Source organism: Caloenas nicobarica, chromosome 19 (assembly GCF_036013445.1).
Source record: "Caloenas nicobarica isolate bCalNic1 chromosome 19, bCalNic1.hap1, whole genome shotgun sequence".
Classification (NCBI taxonomy): Eukaryota; Metazoa; Chordata; class Aves; order Columbiformes; family Columbidae; genus Caloenas; species Caloenas nicobarica.
Window position 1 is genome coordinate 6,498,729 of NC_088263.1, and position 16,934 is coordinate 6,515,662.

At 48.5% G+C, this 16,934-nt stretch overlaps 1 protein-coding gene across 2 annotated transcripts; it reads right to left on the minus strand.

Moving 5' to 3' along the window:
• Nucleotides 1–86: 86 nt before the first annotated feature.
• On the minus strand, nt 87–16,675 carry CRAT (carnitine O-acetyltransferase). Of its 2 annotated transcripts, none has more exons than XM_065648760.1 (15): nt 16,515–16,675; nt 14,518–14,620; nt 12,953–13,216; nt 12,358–12,476; nt 10,138–10,191; nt 8,952–9,117; nt 8,199–8,373; nt 7,527–7,705; nt 6,435–6,535; nt 5,849–5,968; nt 5,519–5,641; nt 5,057–5,192; nt 4,512–4,574; nt 3,863–4,000; nt 87–3,294 (listed from the first exon to the last, which is right to left on the minus strand). In XM_065648760.1, exons 1-15 carry the CDS (start codon nt 16,673–16,675, stop codon nt 3,079–3,081), a joined length of 2,118 nt encoding a protein of 705 aa, XP_065504832.1. In that variant the 3' UTR covers nt 87–3,078. The 2 variants fall into 2 exon arrangements, with proteins under 2 accessions (XP_065504832.1, XP_065504833.1); XM_065648761.1 differs by having other exon boundaries at nt 14,518–14,609; nt 16,515–16,611.
• Nucleotides 16,676–16,934: the final 259 nt, after the last annotated feature.

The following is a 16,934-nucleotide window of genomic DNA, read 5'->3' on the forward strand; positions in this document are numbered from 1 at the left end:
GGTTCGCTGTTCTTGGTGTCCCCACACAAACATCCTCCCATAAAGGTCGTTTTGTCACTTCTGTAGTGTCAAAGGAGATTTAAGCCTTTTTGTAGTGCTTATCTGTTTATTGTGTTTCAGTTTATTCAAAGAACATTTCAAAACTTTGTATGACATGGATTACATGACCGAAACAGTATTTAACACAGCTAAGCAGTAAAGCATGCAACACCACCCGGCTGTGTCATAAATTGCACTCATACCCCAGGAGTTATCTGAATATTTTCAGTCTGTGCGTTTCATAAATGATTTGTTCCAAATGGGTAGTTTTCGTGGAACTTAAGTTTCTTGTACTTCATGTGTCTTTAACACAAAAGATAAAACAATCAGACAATTGGAAACAGAGAATAGTATTTGGTAAGTCAACACTGAAAAAATCAAGCAGGTATGAATCAGGACATCACAGTTTAGAATTTGTACAATAAGAAAGGACTTTTAAAAGGAAAAACCTTGTAATGATTTTAGTGTCCTTTCAAGCACTTCAAAAATTGGCTTAATTCATCTGAATTTCAGCTGTATGTATCATTAAGGACACATTAAGTGGTTTATGAATCTTGTATCTTTCAGTGCAATAGTCTGCTGCTTGCAGCTGCACTCTGCTGAAGCCAGTGGGATATCCAGAACAGACCAACCTTCGGAGATATAGTCACAGCAGCCTGTACTTCTGCTTAATCTTTAATAGGCACTTTCCTTTGAGAGCCTCCCCTTTCAACGAGACAGAGTAGAAAAGGGCCAGTCTCAAATACTTGCGGCAATACTGTAGCATCGGTGGTTGAAGGCATTGCAGACAGGGAAAAATAACTCGTCCTCTAGCAATCGTCCTCTAGCAAAAGACGTTGATTCCGTAAGGGGAGAGGATTACTTTGGCAAAAGGAATATTTTTTTCAATGTAAAAGGTTCAATTAGCCCAGATGTTATTCCAGCAAGGTTTGGTCTTTTATGTAGTGTTTACACAATCACTTATGTCATGATAATACTGAGTATCCTCCTGCAGTTTTCATTGTAATTCATGCAGAGGGGCCAACAGAGCAGCAATGGGTGCTCACAGGCTTGTAGGGCTCCTATTGTTTTTTTTCAGACTATCTCACTCCCTTCAGGATTCCTCTAAAAGATCAACTAAATCCATGTAGATGATGTGAAAGTGGCAGTTCATACAATCACTGGCTGTGCAGGTGAGTTTCAGTTACATTTTCCTTTCAAAGATTTATTTAGGTACAAGATAGAAGCTTTGAAATAACAACCTTTTAGGAAAAAAAAAGGCAGTTGCGCTGGCTTGTGTCTTCAAGAAGCAAATTAGAATGATTTTTTTTTCTTTTAGCTTAAATAAGTTTCGTGCAAATTTCTTCATAGGTGTTCACTAAGGCACTTCGATCATGCCCCTTGCTGTTCTAGGATCAGAAAAGTAGCAATTATGATCAAGTACTTCCCTGTAAACAGGCCATCAGACTCCTAATGCTTCTTGTTTACGGTGATGTCCCAGCAGCCACATCTTAGGTGTGCAATTTAAATATTAAATTCCTGTTGCAGAAATAGTACTAGAATTCTTCATTACCATATGGTTTTACTAAAAAAAAAAAAAGTATAGTCAGGAGCTTGGATTCTGGCAGATTCATTGGTAGCACTTACAAAAATTCCTATGCTACAATTGTATGTTAATGTTTATATATAAACCTCTTACTGTCTCGAGTTTGTCAACTGAACATAAAAACACTGTCATGACATCATTCTCTTGCAGAATAGAGCTGGTACAAATCTGAGTAATGCGGCAGTAAGAGAAAACTGCAAGAGTGGCACAAAAGGTGCTGTAGCGTTACTGCAGGAACAACAGCTGCCACAGTGGACAAACATCTTCAGTGCCCGTGTGTTCTCAACTTTCTTCCTGCTTTTCAAGATTTTCTGTCTTGTCAGAGCAGAGTGATGTGATTCTACAGCTTTTTTTCCTTTGGTTCGAACAGATTTGATCTCTGTGAGCCAGAAATGGAAGTACGTTCTGGAGTTCCTCATCAGAAACATTCTTATTTGTCCACAACTTAGACATAACACATTATGTACAAATACGTTGTTTCTGAAGGTGAAGTATACAATGGTGTTGAGTTAACATGTGGCTCCCTGGGTGGTAAACAGAAGGGCAGCATCTGTTCTTTTCCTCAGTTCCAAAGAAAGGTATGATGAAGCAAGTGTCCTGCGAAATGTATAGGCAACTCCTTCTCATCTCTCCAAACATTAAGGTACATAAAGCCAAACCTGGCAAAACCTGTGTGAGAGGAGTTTTGTGGGGAAAAAAATCTTTATGCTGAGCCTGAAGATCTGTGGCTAGGAACACAACAGCAAGCTTAACAAAAAAACTCAGAACAACAAAAACAACAACAAAAAACACCTTAGTTTGTAGCAAATGATGTTCCGTTGTTGATAGGGTCAGTGCAACAGAAAGGAGATACCAGCATCCTAAAATGAGCAAAGGGAATGTTCCCAGGCCTGTAAAGCATGTGATGGTTGGAGTGCCTGGGATAAGTAGTGCAGGGCACTGTAACGAGCCTGGATCTGCTCCCACTTAAGAACTTCTTTCTCCCCTTGCCAAACTTCAATGGTGACATTTTGCTGGAGCAGCAGAAGAATCTTCAGTCAAATTTGACAGATGCTGCACTCTTCAGAAACCAGCAAAAAGACTTGGTCTTACAGTAGTTCCATCGCATTATAAACGTTCCCTGCTTTTCCTGGAGAAGAACTACCTTCCTCACCAAATGGATTTAGATACTGGTAAGGACTGTGCTTTCTGTAATCCTTTACAGTAAGTTCCATAAAAATAATATTTCAGTCCTCTTTGAGGACAGGAGGGTGCGCTTTGCATTGATGGGAGAGGACCAGTCAGTTCTACTTCAGCTAAAGACAGCGTTTCCTCTTACCAGTAATATCTGCAGATGACTATTCTTTATCCTCTTGCTGAAAACAAATGATAGATTCCCTCCAAGGTTCCAGGGCCAGCTGTGCCCTCAAGAGGAGCAGCCCCTTTAGCTGGGGGTTTTGCATCACGTTTGCCTCTTACAGTTTGGATTTGGGAGTGGACTGGAGCAGGCTCCTCATGTCTAGCAGTGCTTTCTCAAGATAATGTGACATGCGGGCTGCGTTTGTGTCAGCACAGCTGTTGAAGGCTGAAATGGCAAAGTTGATGTGTTCATCCATGGGGTTGTAACAGATTCCGTAGCCATCTGGAACCACGGGACCAAAACACATCACGCAGTCTGTCTTTGCTGGGACCTGTGGAGACAATGTGATTAAAAATTTCTAACCAGCCAGAGAGAAATGGAGCCATCAAATGCTAACAGCTCTGTCAACAGCAGAAGAAACTGCTGTCTTGTGAAAATGCTCTAGAAAAGGGACTTTTTGGTCAGACCCACCTACCACCACACACACACACTGGATTCTGCCATATAGTAGCAATGTGTTTTCCTTTGCATTTGCAAAGGAGGGGGATTTTTCTCCAAGATAAGCTTGCAGTAAGTCACAAGCAGAACTGTATCAGTAAGAATTGGAGCGCAGCAGGTGAATGTAAAGCTATTCTGGCAGCTAACTTCAGTTGATGCAGGTAGACACCAAACACGACCGGTGATCTTGGCCTTGGTTCTGCTGGTGTTTTACCAGGGTGAGAGGGACTGTGGCAGCTATAAGATCAGATTGGCAGCTTTATGGGATTGATAGCAGGCTTAAAAATTTTTGTCCACAAATGAAGATTAGTTTCAAACAAAAGGAAATTAAGGAGAAATACAGAGAAGAAAGGCAATGAAAATGAAAAGAGCATTTCCATCTTTGCTCAGGTGGGTCCTACCTGGCTGGTTGAGAGGTTGAAGTGCATTGCAACAGCGTAAGCCGTGTCCATGAACAGCTCAGGTATGCTCACTAGGTCCTCGATGGCTTGAAGCTTCAAGCCTAAGAGGTGGCGATCTATCGCGTTGCCCCGTATTGCCTGGAAGGAAGGATGACTAGATGAAAGCCTGTCCAGCAGGCAAGCAAGCAAAACTATCAGTTTCTTTAGGTTAAAGAAAAAAACACTTCTAAAAATCTCTAAATGTTAAAAGTTAGAAGGAATATAGTTCTCGCCTTCAGGACCAATAGTCAATCTTGTAAGGACTGTGAAATTCAGCACACGGGTAGAACTAACCTTACAGTTCCAGCCTACAGGCTCACTCTGGTTTAAGAGGTCCTCATGCAACTTTGGCATTTATCAGCAACAATGACAGTGAGAACTGAAGCTATTTTCAGATTTGATTCTCTCCTTTTGGCTGGTCACAAGGGACACAAACCACGAGCTAGAGAGAAAGTGTTCAGTCCGTGCCCTAGAGCACTGTCAGATCAGAGCCAGCCCTGTGCAACAGCACCAGTGGCCACATCGCTGTGGCAGCAGAGAAAGCTCTTAAGGTCTCGTCTTTCACCAGAATCCTCATTTGCTGTGTAAACTCCCCACTCTGGACACTCACCATATCGGTGTATTCCCTGTGGGCCTGGGTAGCTCTCCGCAGCAAGTCTGCTTTCTCCTGGTCCTGAGAACACACAGATCTGTCTGTAAGTTTTTCTGCAGAACGGAAAACCTCACTTTGGCTGTTCTTAAGGATGGAGGGCATTTCTGCTTTGTGTGCTTACACTAGACTCATTTTTAGAGTTACTAGATTTAATTTTAAAATTGTTTTGTTTGGCTGCGTTACTTCATTCTGAATGGAGTTCTCCATCCATCAGTGGCAGGACTTAGTTTGAGTAGCTAAATGGACTTTCCGAAGGGACGTAACTTCTTGATGGGATTAGAAATGCCCACATATTGTTTCTCAGGCTTTCAATACATGTGAAAGGAAAGCCAAATGAAACCCAAGACGTCTAACTATATAATCAGAGGTATGTTTCAGCTCAACATCATATCAGGTGCAGCTCTGCTTAACTGAAACCAGCTGACACTGAGTTGGCCAAATAAGCAGCTTTCCTCTTTTTTCTGGAGTGGAGACCTCTTACTCCACTTCTTTGAGAGCCTCACCGATTTGTCTGGGCTGTCCATTGATTGCACAAACTTATGAGATTCTACAGAAGTGGAGCGGATGGTGTCTGTGCGGCCCAGGCGGAACATCCTTAGCGATGCGCTCTCGTACGTGGCACAGGAGTGGCCATACATTCTGGAAGGTGGAGAAAAAAGTCACAGAAGTGAGTTTGTCCTGAGAGGAATGGCCTCTTGTGAAGCAGAAGAGCTGAGGGGATGGATGGGGAAGACTTTATGTGAGTGAGTCCCATTGACAGCTGATCTCCGATGCTTCCTTACTATGATTGTACACATACAGAGGGGTTAATCTCGCCTGTTTGGCAGCTGCCACAAGTGAGATCTGCTGATTTGGGACACAGGCCATAGCAGCCTGCGTGACACTTGTCTGTGACACCTTTATCATGCTCACATATTTGAGTCTGACGGTGAAGATGGCGAGAAGCAATCTGCTGGTGGTCTCACCTGTAATATGCCAGCTGCAAGGCCAGCTGGATAAAGGCATCAGGACTTATCTTCTCTGATTTGGGGTAGGTTTTCCCAAATTGATGAAAAACCGTGACGATGACATCCAGGTCTTCGACCATTCTGCAAAGAAAGAGAGAGGATGTGTTCCTTCACCTGTTGCTGCTTGTTGCAACATAAAGCTATGGACTTTCCTTTCATGAAGCACAGAGAGAACAGGCTATTTGGATCTGATCTGTGCAGGGACAAAGAGCTCCCTCCCACAGAGTTGTCTGGGCAGTTATTATTACTCCCTCAGTCACTCACATCTCTCCACCGCCTCATACTTACATGTTGAGGTTCTGCTTTGCTCTCTCTATGTCACTCTTGATTTCTGGGGTGATGTTAAACCTCAGCTTTTTGGGCATTGGCAAAGGAATCATAGGCGATCTTACCAACTCAGGTTTCTTTCTGCACAGAGAAATGATTATGTTGAACCAGATCTTTAACATGACGCTCCAGCTAAGGACACCAGAACCTGGGCAGAAATGCACAGGAGATCCTCCCCAACATCTTGTGACACTTAGTCGCAGGCTGAAAAATTCTTCACAGTGCCATTACAGTGTTTTTTGAAGGGGATGAATGAAATATCCTCTGTGCCTTCTGCCCAAAATAAACACTTCTCCCAGGCAAAAGTCCTGTTAACTCTGAACAGTGTAATTCCCCGAGAATGGAAGCAGCAGTAAAACTTATTAGAGTAGCTGGTCACTCAGTTCTCATCATGAATACAAGAACTGCAATACTTAGTTAGCATACCACTGCCCTTCCTCCAGAACAAATTTCTAGGGGCTGAGCTGTGAAGAGGCACGTTCTTAGGCTTTAAACCACCTGCTCCCCATCTCCAAAGCTGAGGAAAAGCAGAGGAGGCAGGACTCACGTGTACTCTACGATGTGATCCAGAAGAGCAACAATAGGTGGGCCTTCTGCAGGAGCATGTTCGTATACGAGACCACAGGAGCCATCTTCAGCGATGATGAACTATGAGAGAAGCACGAGAGGACAGTGGTGAAGACAGACAGACAGTGGTCCCGTCCTTGTGCACTGGGAAGGTAACACAAAGGTTGCATTTACCAGAACAGCAATGGAAGCCTTTCAGCAGGCCTAGAAGATCTGGTAGCACTGTTACAGGTTTGCAAAATTAACTGGGTAAGAGTGTAAGAATGTGCCTGATAGATAGATAGGTGTGCCCAGTGTCCTGGCAATACAGAGTGGTTCAATGGGTTTGATGTACTTAAATGCACACATAATACAGGAATAATATCACCATGTGTTGCCTTACCCTTACTTGTCAATTAGCTGGAAGATCTAAGCTTTATCACTTCAATGTAGAGTTCTAAATTGGAATAAAATAGCTGAAAAGATTTATGAAGAGTCCAGCAGATATGAGAAGGATCTTTTAAAGCACCATTGCTACTATCCATGAACCAGGATACACCAACTAATGAAGGAGAAGTTTGAATAGCAGCAGCTGTTGAAGGCTCTTGACAAGACTGAATGGAGAAGAGATCAGAGGGATGCTGTGGGATGGCAGCTTATGTTTGAAAAAAGAAAAGAAACAAAACAAAAAAGCCACTGGGCAGCCTCTGGCAGAAACAGGAAAAGTGACAAGCCTGGGGGAGATACAAGGAACAGACCTCCCTGCGGTTGGGCTGTCTCCAAGCAGACGAGGCATTGTTCACTGCAGGCAGAAAATTGATTTACAAGGAACACAAAGAGCTGCTACACTGAATAAGCGTGGGCAGAGGCAGTAAAAGAAACAAAAGTCCCTGAGGCAGGAATGAGTGCTTGTGGTGACTGCACGGGAAGCCGTAGGATCTCACGCTGTCACCCACCACGCTTTGTCTCTCCTATTTCTCCACTCTCTTGATACGAGGAAAAACCTCCTGCAAAAGTTTTCTGGGATTTCTTGGACCTTTGTATTCTCATGAAAAAGCAGCTCCTCCAGTATGTTTAGACCATCAGCACTTACCTGAAGGGTTTTGTCAAACCATCGGTTCCCACTGTTCCAGCGACTGCCTCCGCCATGCAGCATCTGGGCGGCCACGCGGCTCTTGTAGATGTCGTCGGACACCCGCGGCATAGGCGCGTCGAGGCAGATGGTGCAAATGCTTTTCTCAATTGTACGCACAGATTCCTTGTTGGTCTTATCTGGGAGAGAAACAAACAGCAAATAAGGAAGAGGAGTTGGAAAAACTTGCACTTTAATTGCAGGGAGATTGAATATTTGAAAGAGCGGTTTTGAAGGACGCAGTGTTGGATTCCCGTTGTACCTCAGTGCAGTACTGGTCATTTAGGGGTGTATTTGGTTACTAAAATTGCAGCCAGCTGGGTTGTTACAGATGTGGGTGTGCTGTGTTCACCCTCCTTTTTTCATGTTTCTTACATCCCACCTATTTGTAAGGCAACAAGCTAGGATTTCAGATCTAACAAACCAAGCTTCAGACTTCACCTCTCTGCCTTCCACACCAGAGATAACAATACTCTGCAATGAAATCAAGTTGCTTCTTTGAGGCCTAAAGCTCATGTTATCCGTCCAGAACAAGCTTCCAATGGAAAGAACTGAGCAGAGCACAGCGCTGAGGTTGGTAGTTCAAGTGTTTGTGGTGTTTTTTGGCACTCGCATGTTGGGGGCTCTACAGACCTTTCAGCAGGTTGTTGTAGGCTTTTGCCCAGCTGTTTCGGTGGTTCGTCGTGAGGATCCCAACAGGTTCCTTGTTTGTTTGGAGGGAGGTGTTCCATATCTTCTCCAGCTGAGTGAAGAGCTGGTCAGTGGTGAGGGGACTTCCGTCACTGTTGTAAACATCCAGCTCAAAGAACTGACGGTGAGAAGAGCAGACAGGGACAGAGACAGAACATGAGAGAAGATCTTTATTGTCCAGCCCCAGAAACATTCTTTGAGGAGTAAGACCTGACCTAAGAACTCAGCTTGCAAGCAGACCTTTGAAGGATGCTCAGAATTGAGAGACCTGAGTCCAGCTTCTCTTGTAGGGCATAAATACAGGCCAGGTTTTAAGCTCGGAAGCTGTGGTAATGAGGGCCAAAACACACGGGGAGTTCTTATTTCTGAGACTCAGCTGTGGCGGTAGGGTTTGTTATCCAGTTGCCACTTGCTATTTCCAATTCCAGACATGATCTCTGGGTTTTGTCTGAGAGAAAGGAGTTGCAGGGAGAAGAAACAGAGGAAGAGAACACTCTTCTGCCTCGTAGTCTGTTGCTCACAATCCCAGCTGGCCAGCTAAGGCCGAAGGGGATAAAAGAAGCAGGAGCGAATTCCTAGTGAGGGAAACTTTGTGGGCAGAGACTTTCTGTTGTTCCCTTTCCTCTGGACCACAGCCACCTGAAAGGGCCACCTGCACCTAAACGAACCTCTTAGAAAGCTCAGGAGCTGCCGTACCTGGAAGTTGTGAACCACCGTTATGTGTCTGGACTGCTTTTTGCCTTTGGCGTAGTTGACGATGGAATCCCGCTTGGGCCCGGGGATGCGGCAGGATGAGAGGATCTGGTAGTACTGGTTCATGCAGAGGGGCTTCCCACCCATGTACTCCACCGGGAGGGTCTCACTGCAGACACAGCAAGGTGAGGAGGAAAGGGGAGAGAAAACGTCAGTGAAAAAGCCTGTGCTCCCCACACTGGACAGGCACAGGCTCAGCCATGCAGCAGCTCTCACTCACTCCAGCAAAACCGAAATGTTTTGATGCTGGTGGTATAAAAAATGGACCATCCTTCCCCATTCCCACCAGCATTCTTAGTAGGGACTAAAGAGTCTGTTTGCTGGCATTTTATTTGGGAAGGAGAAAAAAGCAATCTTCTCTGTAACACCAGAAAAAAAGATCTCTGGACCTACTATATAGCGTAGCATATGTCATGCTGTCTGCAGAGAAAAATCCAGGGCACAATATACTGGGAGATGTATTGTTTCCAGTGAAGTGTCAGAAAGAGGTTTTTGGCTGTAATTTTGAGTGGTGAGTGTCCAATGTGCTACGCATGACTCACGAACCAGACTGGGACTCGATCGATCATTTGAACAGTCACATTCCAACTCCCCTTCTCGTGACTGGCTCTGAGCCTCAGCTGAATTTGATTGTAAAGGTGTGATGTTGGTAAACATATTTTTGGAATATATAATAAATAAGGCATGTTGAGCAGAGGTTTGGTGGTCAGAAGAAAAGGGGTAGGGAGCAACAAGTTTCTCTAGAGCTCATCCCGTCTAACTGGAAGATGAGAAACACCAGAAACACAAAAGGAGAGAAACAAATTCCTGCTGCCTGAGCTGTAACTTGTTCTGCAGGCAAACAGAAGTATGGAGCTCCACAGGACTGTCAGTCAGGCTTGCTCCCTCTGAGCATGTACATGTGCCAAGGAAAGTATTAAGGTAAACAAAGAGCATAAAGAAAGAAAAGTAAATTTGCTTTTTTCCAGTGGTGGTGACTTTGGCAGTGAGCAGCGATGTTGATTACAGTATCTCTTTCCAAATATGTGCTGTCTTCTCTTGCTTTTTGATTTGGGAGATTTACTGACTGGGCTCAGCCTCTCTAGGACAGTAAGGAACACGTGAGAAGCCAGGAGGGTCACTAACTCACTTGTCGATCATGGTCTTGAAATCCAGGATGCCCTCGATCAGCTTGGCAGCAAACCTGGAAAAATATCAAATGTAGCAAGTTGAGATTCAAAGACAGAACATCTGGGGCTGAGGAATGGCTGAGCAGGGCCAGCAGAGCCTCCCTCTGCTCCTTAGAACGTTCAGCCTTTCTGCCGAGCCCCTGTTGTGCCCATCTCTGGGGCTGTGATCTAAGATTGCTGGATAGTCCACATAGCACTTTTAAAATGTATCTTACTGTATAACCAAGGAACTCTGGACAGCTTTCAGGAAAGCAGGGTTCAGTCCAGATGCATAAATGACCCTTTAACAGCAGCATTTTTAACTGATGTGTTGTGATTTTTTTTATGACATCCCAAGTCTGAGTCTTAGCATAAAAACAGCACCAAGAAGAGGGGATTTCTGCTTTTCTCTGGCCAGGAGCCACCTCTGAGTTTCCAGCCAAGGTGCAGCTGTATCTCCCTGCATCCAAAACTCACCACTGCTGACTTAATTCCTACCCGAGGAATGTTCTGCTGCTAATGCAACTCTCAAGAGCATTCCTCTGGCATTGCGGGATCTGAAAAAAATACAGGCACGCTGCATGCTGACACAGAGGTGTTGTGTTTACCAGGATCAATGTAGCCACTGCCAATGCCAACTCCCAGCAGGGAGGGAGGCTGTGACAAGCCACAACAGACTGTTTGGCTCAGGAGTGACAAGTTTGGCCTTCTCTGACCCGGGAGCTCCCACCCACGCACGGGAGGTAGGAGGTCACTGTGGCAAGAGGTTGCAGTCAAACCGTCTAAGGTTTTAAAATGGTGTATTTGGCATTTGCAGGCAGTGTCATCTGGATTTGCTCAGCCTGCCCATCCCTAGTAATGATCAAAGGGCGTAACTGCGAGAACCTAAGGGCAACATCCTGCAAAGTAGTTTTTAATGAAAATTTCCCAGCCTTATAGCAAAAGCTGAGGAAGTAAAAGAGCTGGGAAACAACAGTGAGAGGGTTTGTGCTCCTTCCAGAGAGCAAACAGCCCAGGAGTGGAGTTAGGGCTCAAGGGGAAGACGGAGGAGACGGCAGCTGCCTTGTGTCCAGCCAGCAGTGTTGCCAGATTGAAGAATGGAGACACCTCCGCTTTCTAAACTTGCCTTCTGGTTTCTGAAGCTTTGGTCTCAAGCCACACCATCAAACTTCTTTCTGCAGCCACAAACTATACAAACGCATGTTTCAATTGTATTTTACAAGGGAGTCCAGATTCTCATGCAGCTGCTCGCTTCCACTGGCTAGGGCATTGCTAGTGTTCCACATCTTATCTTCTTTTGGATAACTTAAGACGGAGTAACATAAGGAAGAGCTTTTGAAAGCGTTTGTCTAGTCTGGCACTGTCCCTGTAAAGCTCATGCTCTGCACCCCTGCTCGGGTGTATCCAGGGAAGTGGAAGGGAGGATTTGTTCTCACCCATGTGGCTCCGGGGCCGGTACTTTTGATCTGCCAGAGCACTGATGACTGTGGCAAAGGTAACCCTGCATAAAGGTCAATGCTGAAGATCTGCAGGTGGATTTAACACAGCCATAGTGGTGGTTAAAAATCAAAGGGAGCCCACACGGGAGAGAGGCAGGGTTTGATTGTGAGGAAGAACTGGGAGTGGAGAGGCTGGTGACTTAAGTTTTCTAAACCATCAATCCAAAAGAGGGGACAGTCTCCTGCAGGAACAGATGGAGTGATGGTTCCTGCAGCAGCTTTCCCATCCCCTTAAACTAGTGAACTCCGAGGTCTTGCTGGTTGGTCTCTTTTACATGCCTGGGCTAGTTTTTGTGCCTCCTTTAACTGCACATACAATCTCAGTGCCTTGTAGTCTTTAGTGTGTCAGATGGATCCTCACAATGGCTCCAGCCAGCAATGTGGCCATCTCACAATGGAGATCTGTGCTAGAGCAAAGACCAGAACCTAGGTTTTTAGTCCCAGTTTAGTACCTGAACCACTAGACTCTTTGATTTTCCTTCTTGATGAAATATTTAGTCTGGTGCAAGCAGGAGTCTCCTTACAGCCTGGCAGCCTTTCCTTATCTGTACAGCCCTCTTGCACAGCACAGACAGCTATCAAACTTGGGGACCATGTGCTAATTGCTCTCTTCCCCAGTCAGCCTGAATACCCTCCTTCCTGTCCAGCAGAGATAGCTCATCCCATGTGAAACCGAGGGGAAGGTAAAAAAAAGGACTTTACCTGAGCTGACCTTGTCGATCCTGAAAATCCTGCTTAGGTAAAACCACACCTGGGCTGGAGTGGACCACGACGGGCAGGCGATACTCCAGGTATGCAGTCTTCAGCCACCAGTCCGAGAGCTGGGACGGAGAAAGGCAACATGCAGCTACAACATCTGCTGCTGTTTGACCCCAGCCCAGCTGAATGGCCTCAGCATCCTGCCCCCAGTTCTGTCCCACGCTTTGCAAACAAACTGTTTGGGTTTGATGTTGCGCATGTGGAAGGATAGAAGGATTTGAGAAAGGCAGCATGGGCGCTAGGTGCAGGGCTCGAGCAGAGCGTTTCCTTCAACTTTAGAGGGCAGCTGTATGATGCTAACAGTTTAGAGGCTTCAGCGGCTACAGACAGAGTCTGGGACTCCCTGTTCTGCCGTGAATCTCTCTGCTCACCTGTCCTGGTGAGGAGTTGGCACAGTTCGGGGAGGTCAGCAGCAGGCTCATCGCAAAGGTGATGCCATAAAAACACACATGCAGCAGATGCAGCCAGGACACTGGAGAGGCGGGCATCAAACCTCCACCCTCCCTGACCAGAGCCTGGGGCCAGCGTGTCGACCTACCCAGTTCTCTGTTTTCTTGGCTCTTCTCTCCAGGCCCTTCTGCAGCCTTTCCCCGACGCCTCCCGGCTTGCGGAACTCAGTCACCAGCTCCTGCGTGTGGTTCAGCTCCTCCTCGCTGATGATAGGCTGCAGAGCCAGCAGGTAACGGTCCAGTGTTTGCTGGAGCGGCGGCACGGGGAGATGGGGCAGCGCTTCCTGATGAAGTTGGAATCTGCCTGGGATCTTGCCTAACGCTGCCGGCTTCAGCAGGCCGTAGGGCCTGGCCTGCAAAGCACAGAGCAAATGTCGAGACACAACTTCCCCCTGATGCGCAGGAGGTAACAAATAACCTGGAGCTGGGAGTCTCCATCCCAGCCCCTCTGAGGGTGCACAGGTATTTCAGCACGGAAGCAGAGCACACGAAGCGCAAACGCAAGGCACAGGTCTACCGACTGCGCGCTAGAGATGGTTGTAGGACATCCAGAAAAGCTGCAAAAAAGAAACCTGGTCCCCCAAGATACTGATTCTCAGCTTGTCAGAAGACATGCTGCCAGGATAACAATACATCCCCAACCCTCTGGGCACCTTCCAGCTGAAAGTCTCCAGGCATTTGACAAAGTCAAACGTTTCCATTGCATGCTAAGTGGGAAGAAAGTAAGTCATGAAAGAAATATTCATCTTGCCTACTGTCAGAAGCTGTTTCACAGAACCCTTGTGCCAAATCAAACTACCCTTTGGGCTTTGAGGAGATCGAATTTAGGGAACAGCTCTTCTATGACTGCCCAGGGATGGTACATTGGGCAAGGAATGACCGGCCCTGGGGCAATGCTCCGTTATGCTGCTGAACCTCCCAGTTACTGGAGGACACAGCTATATTGGAACCACTTCCATCCAATTGTACCAGTAAGGGACTGGCCAAATTACAGGAGCCTTTGGAGAGGGAAGAACAAGAGCTTTCCAGGAAACTGTGGGTGATGCCAACAAGCTCCTGGGGTCCGATGGGGTCATGTGGGAGTGAAAGCCTTAGAAAGCACCGTTGCATTTTCCTTGGTGGAGAAATAAAACGGAGCAAACGCCGTTGCTAACCAGGAAATGAACTTGCCAGTTTTCCCCCAAAACAACAACATTCTCTTGGGTGAACAGGGTTGGACATCCTTTGGCTTGAAGATGTTTAAATTGTACTCTAAAGGTTTTCAGTTCCCTCTGCTCCCCCACCTCTGTTGGATCTGCTGAATCAGACACTCTCCTACAGGACTCTGGACTTTGCAAAGCCAAAGAGAACGTGCCCTTTGATTTCCAAGGCAATGAGAAAATAGCTGTCCCCACAACTCTGCCCGGGAGTTAAGCATGAAGAAGAAAAAGCAAGCAAGCAAGCAAAATCTGCAAGGTGACAAAGCCTCCGTGTGGCACTGAGCCCCCAGAGAAGATGCTCTGTGCTCTTTGTAGGACCTGGCAAGAACTATGGCATCAAGGTCTGGAGAAGGAACGTTAAAAACAAGAGAAGGGGGAATTTGTGAAGCATGAAAAGAGAGTGGGGCTGGGGAGAAATGCAGGGTGTTAATCATGGCAGCGTGGGCATACTGTACCTTCTCTGCTTGCTTCTGCTTCCTATCCATGGCTGGGAGGACAGAAAAGATGGGAAACCTCTCCCTCGGCCTGTCTCGGTTTCCTCTTCCACCTGACAACGTGCTGCCCACACAGGGCGTCACCTCGTTAGCAAACTGCCACGTGGTTGCTCTGACCAGAGGGTCCAAGGCCAGACACCGGCCCGGGAGAGGCGGGGGGCGGATCAGACCATTGGGCTGCACCAACTGCCGTGAAGGTGACATTCTGGGGAGCCCTCCCATGGCCACTGACCCTCAGCCTGGTGTTGCCTGGTCGATCGCTCTGGGCTTCCAGCCATGGCACAAGTGAAGGTGCTGGGGACATCGTCCCCATAGCCTTTGCCTGGACCGTGAAACCACAGCAGCTGTTGGGAAAAGCCTGAACATCTCTGGGCAGGAGAGACCCCAGTTTATGAACTGGCGGTGACACCATGGGCTGCCACCGTATGGGACAAACTGCTGCTGGGAGCATTTCTGCAGAATATGGGGAATTTGGTCCCTTTGGTCAGGCAAAGGTGGCCAGAGGGTGCTGGATAAGGACAGTTCTCTCACAGGAATGGGACAGTGACCCCACATCACTGGGGGTGATGTAGGATTAGTTGGAGATGGGAGAGAATTCAGTTTGAGGCTAAAGGTGGATAACTGCCCTTATGCCCCATGCATGTGTGGTCATTATTGCAAGCGGAGACCTTAGGGAGTTTCAGCCCTTAAAAAATAAATAGGTATCTCCAAAGCAGAGCAACAAAAGAACTGTGCAGTCGCAAGGAATGTCACCCCCTCCTTTGTGTCTGTCTGGTCTATCAAAGGGCAGACAAGCACAGTCTTATACATGGATAAGATCAAGTAGAATGATTTCAAACTGTTTCAGATTTTCCCTAAAATCCCAAACCAAATTAACTGAACACACTGCGTGTTACACGTGGAGTGGATTTGTATCCTTCCTCTTTTATGTCCTCTGCTTGTCTGAGGTCAAACTCAAGCGTTTGGTGGGAGGAGGAACAGCGATTGCAGCTGAACAGAGGAGGCAGCTGGCAGCGGACAGAGCAAACCCTCCACCTTTCCCCACAAGCCCCAGGGAAAGCGAACACCAGCAGAGCGTGCGGACGGGCCAGCTCGCTGGCGTCGCTCCCATCCATGTTCCAGCAGCAGGTGACCTTTTCCAGAGGGAAATCCACCTGCGGGCCGGGGGGCAGGAAGAATTTCAGAGCAGTGTCTGATTCCCAGCACGGTGTCAGATGACAGAGGTTTGTCTTTTATTTTTAAATTTGAAGCTGGAGACGCCCCCTCAAGCCCAGAGACAACCGACCCTGCCTGTCCCCTGAGTGGATCCATCACGGAGCTGCTGTCGCCCGTCTGCCTCGTCCTCCCTGGGAACTGCCGGTGTTTGCAATAAACAGTTACTAAGAGCTGGCGCAGGGCTGACAGCTCTGCTGCATGTGTGGCCTTCCCTCTCTCTGCGGGGAGAGGCGAGTTTTACAGGTAGAAGCCTCAGATGGCTGCTCCTTGGGCTTCCCCGCCCTGACCAGCCACGGCTGGTGACCATCATCCCCCGGGCCCAAGCTCCATCCCTGCTGAAGGAACCGAACCAGCCCGGAGCGGTGATTCCAGTGGGGTCACCGGGCCAGGCCCCGTCCGCCCTCCTCACGCCCGGAGCCTCCTCTGAGGGACCCACAGGCCCCACGGCCCCGCCGCTCCCCCGGGCTGAGGGAGCGGGGCTCCAACCGCGGCCTGCACACCGGCCCCGGCCCCGGGGAGGCCCCGCGGCACAACCGCCCGCCACGCCGGGCCCAGGCCGCTGCTGACCGCCCGTACTCGTGGCTGCCCGGGCGCCGTGTGTCACCCGCCCGGCCCCTCCCGGCCGCTGTCGCCCCGCGGCGGGTGGCGCGGCCTGGCCGCCATCTCGCCCCCCAAGCCCCGTCCCGGGCCCGCTAGAGGTTCCCCCCCGGTGTCCCGGCGCTGGGAGCGCGGCCGGCACTCACCGCAGCCCTCGCCACCAAGGCCAGCATGGCTCCGCTCGCTCCCCCGGCCGCCGCCCGCCGCAAGGACACCGGCGACACCGGGCGCCGCCGCCCCCAACGGCCGCTAGGGGGCGGGGCCACCCCGCCGCCATCTTGGAGCGGGGCGAAGCCCGCGCCGCCATCTTGGGGAAGGGCAGAGTCCCGCGGTAAGGGAAGGGTGCGCTGCGGTTGGTGTCGGAACGGCGATGCGGCCCCTCTGTCCGGTGCCTTCTCCGGGAGCTGGTCAGAAGAGCCGCCCTGCTCGCCGGGGCGCGCCCCCTCTCTCCTCCGCGCACACCCGCTCCTCGCGGCGCCGCAGCACCCCGCACAAACATGGCCGCCCCGCGTGGGCAGAGCAGGCCGTGCCCCGCACAAACATGGCGGCGTGAGCCACGACGGTGG

Excerpts from the sequence above, each read along its gene's own strand:
- CRAT (XM_065648760.1), bottom strand. The coding sequence starts at position 16,675 with ATGGCGGCGCGGGCTTCGCCCCGCTCCAAGATGGCGGCGGGGTGGCCC. Across the intron at positions 8,374-8,951 it reads CGGTGGTTCACAACTTCCAG|TTCTTTGAGCTGGATGTTTA; the intron begins GTACGGCAGCTC and ends TCTCACCGTCAG. Across the intron at positions 7,706-8,198 it reads CTACAACAACCTGCTGAAAG|ATAAGACCAACAAGGAATCT; the intron begins GTCTGTAGAGCC and ends TTTCTCTCCCAG.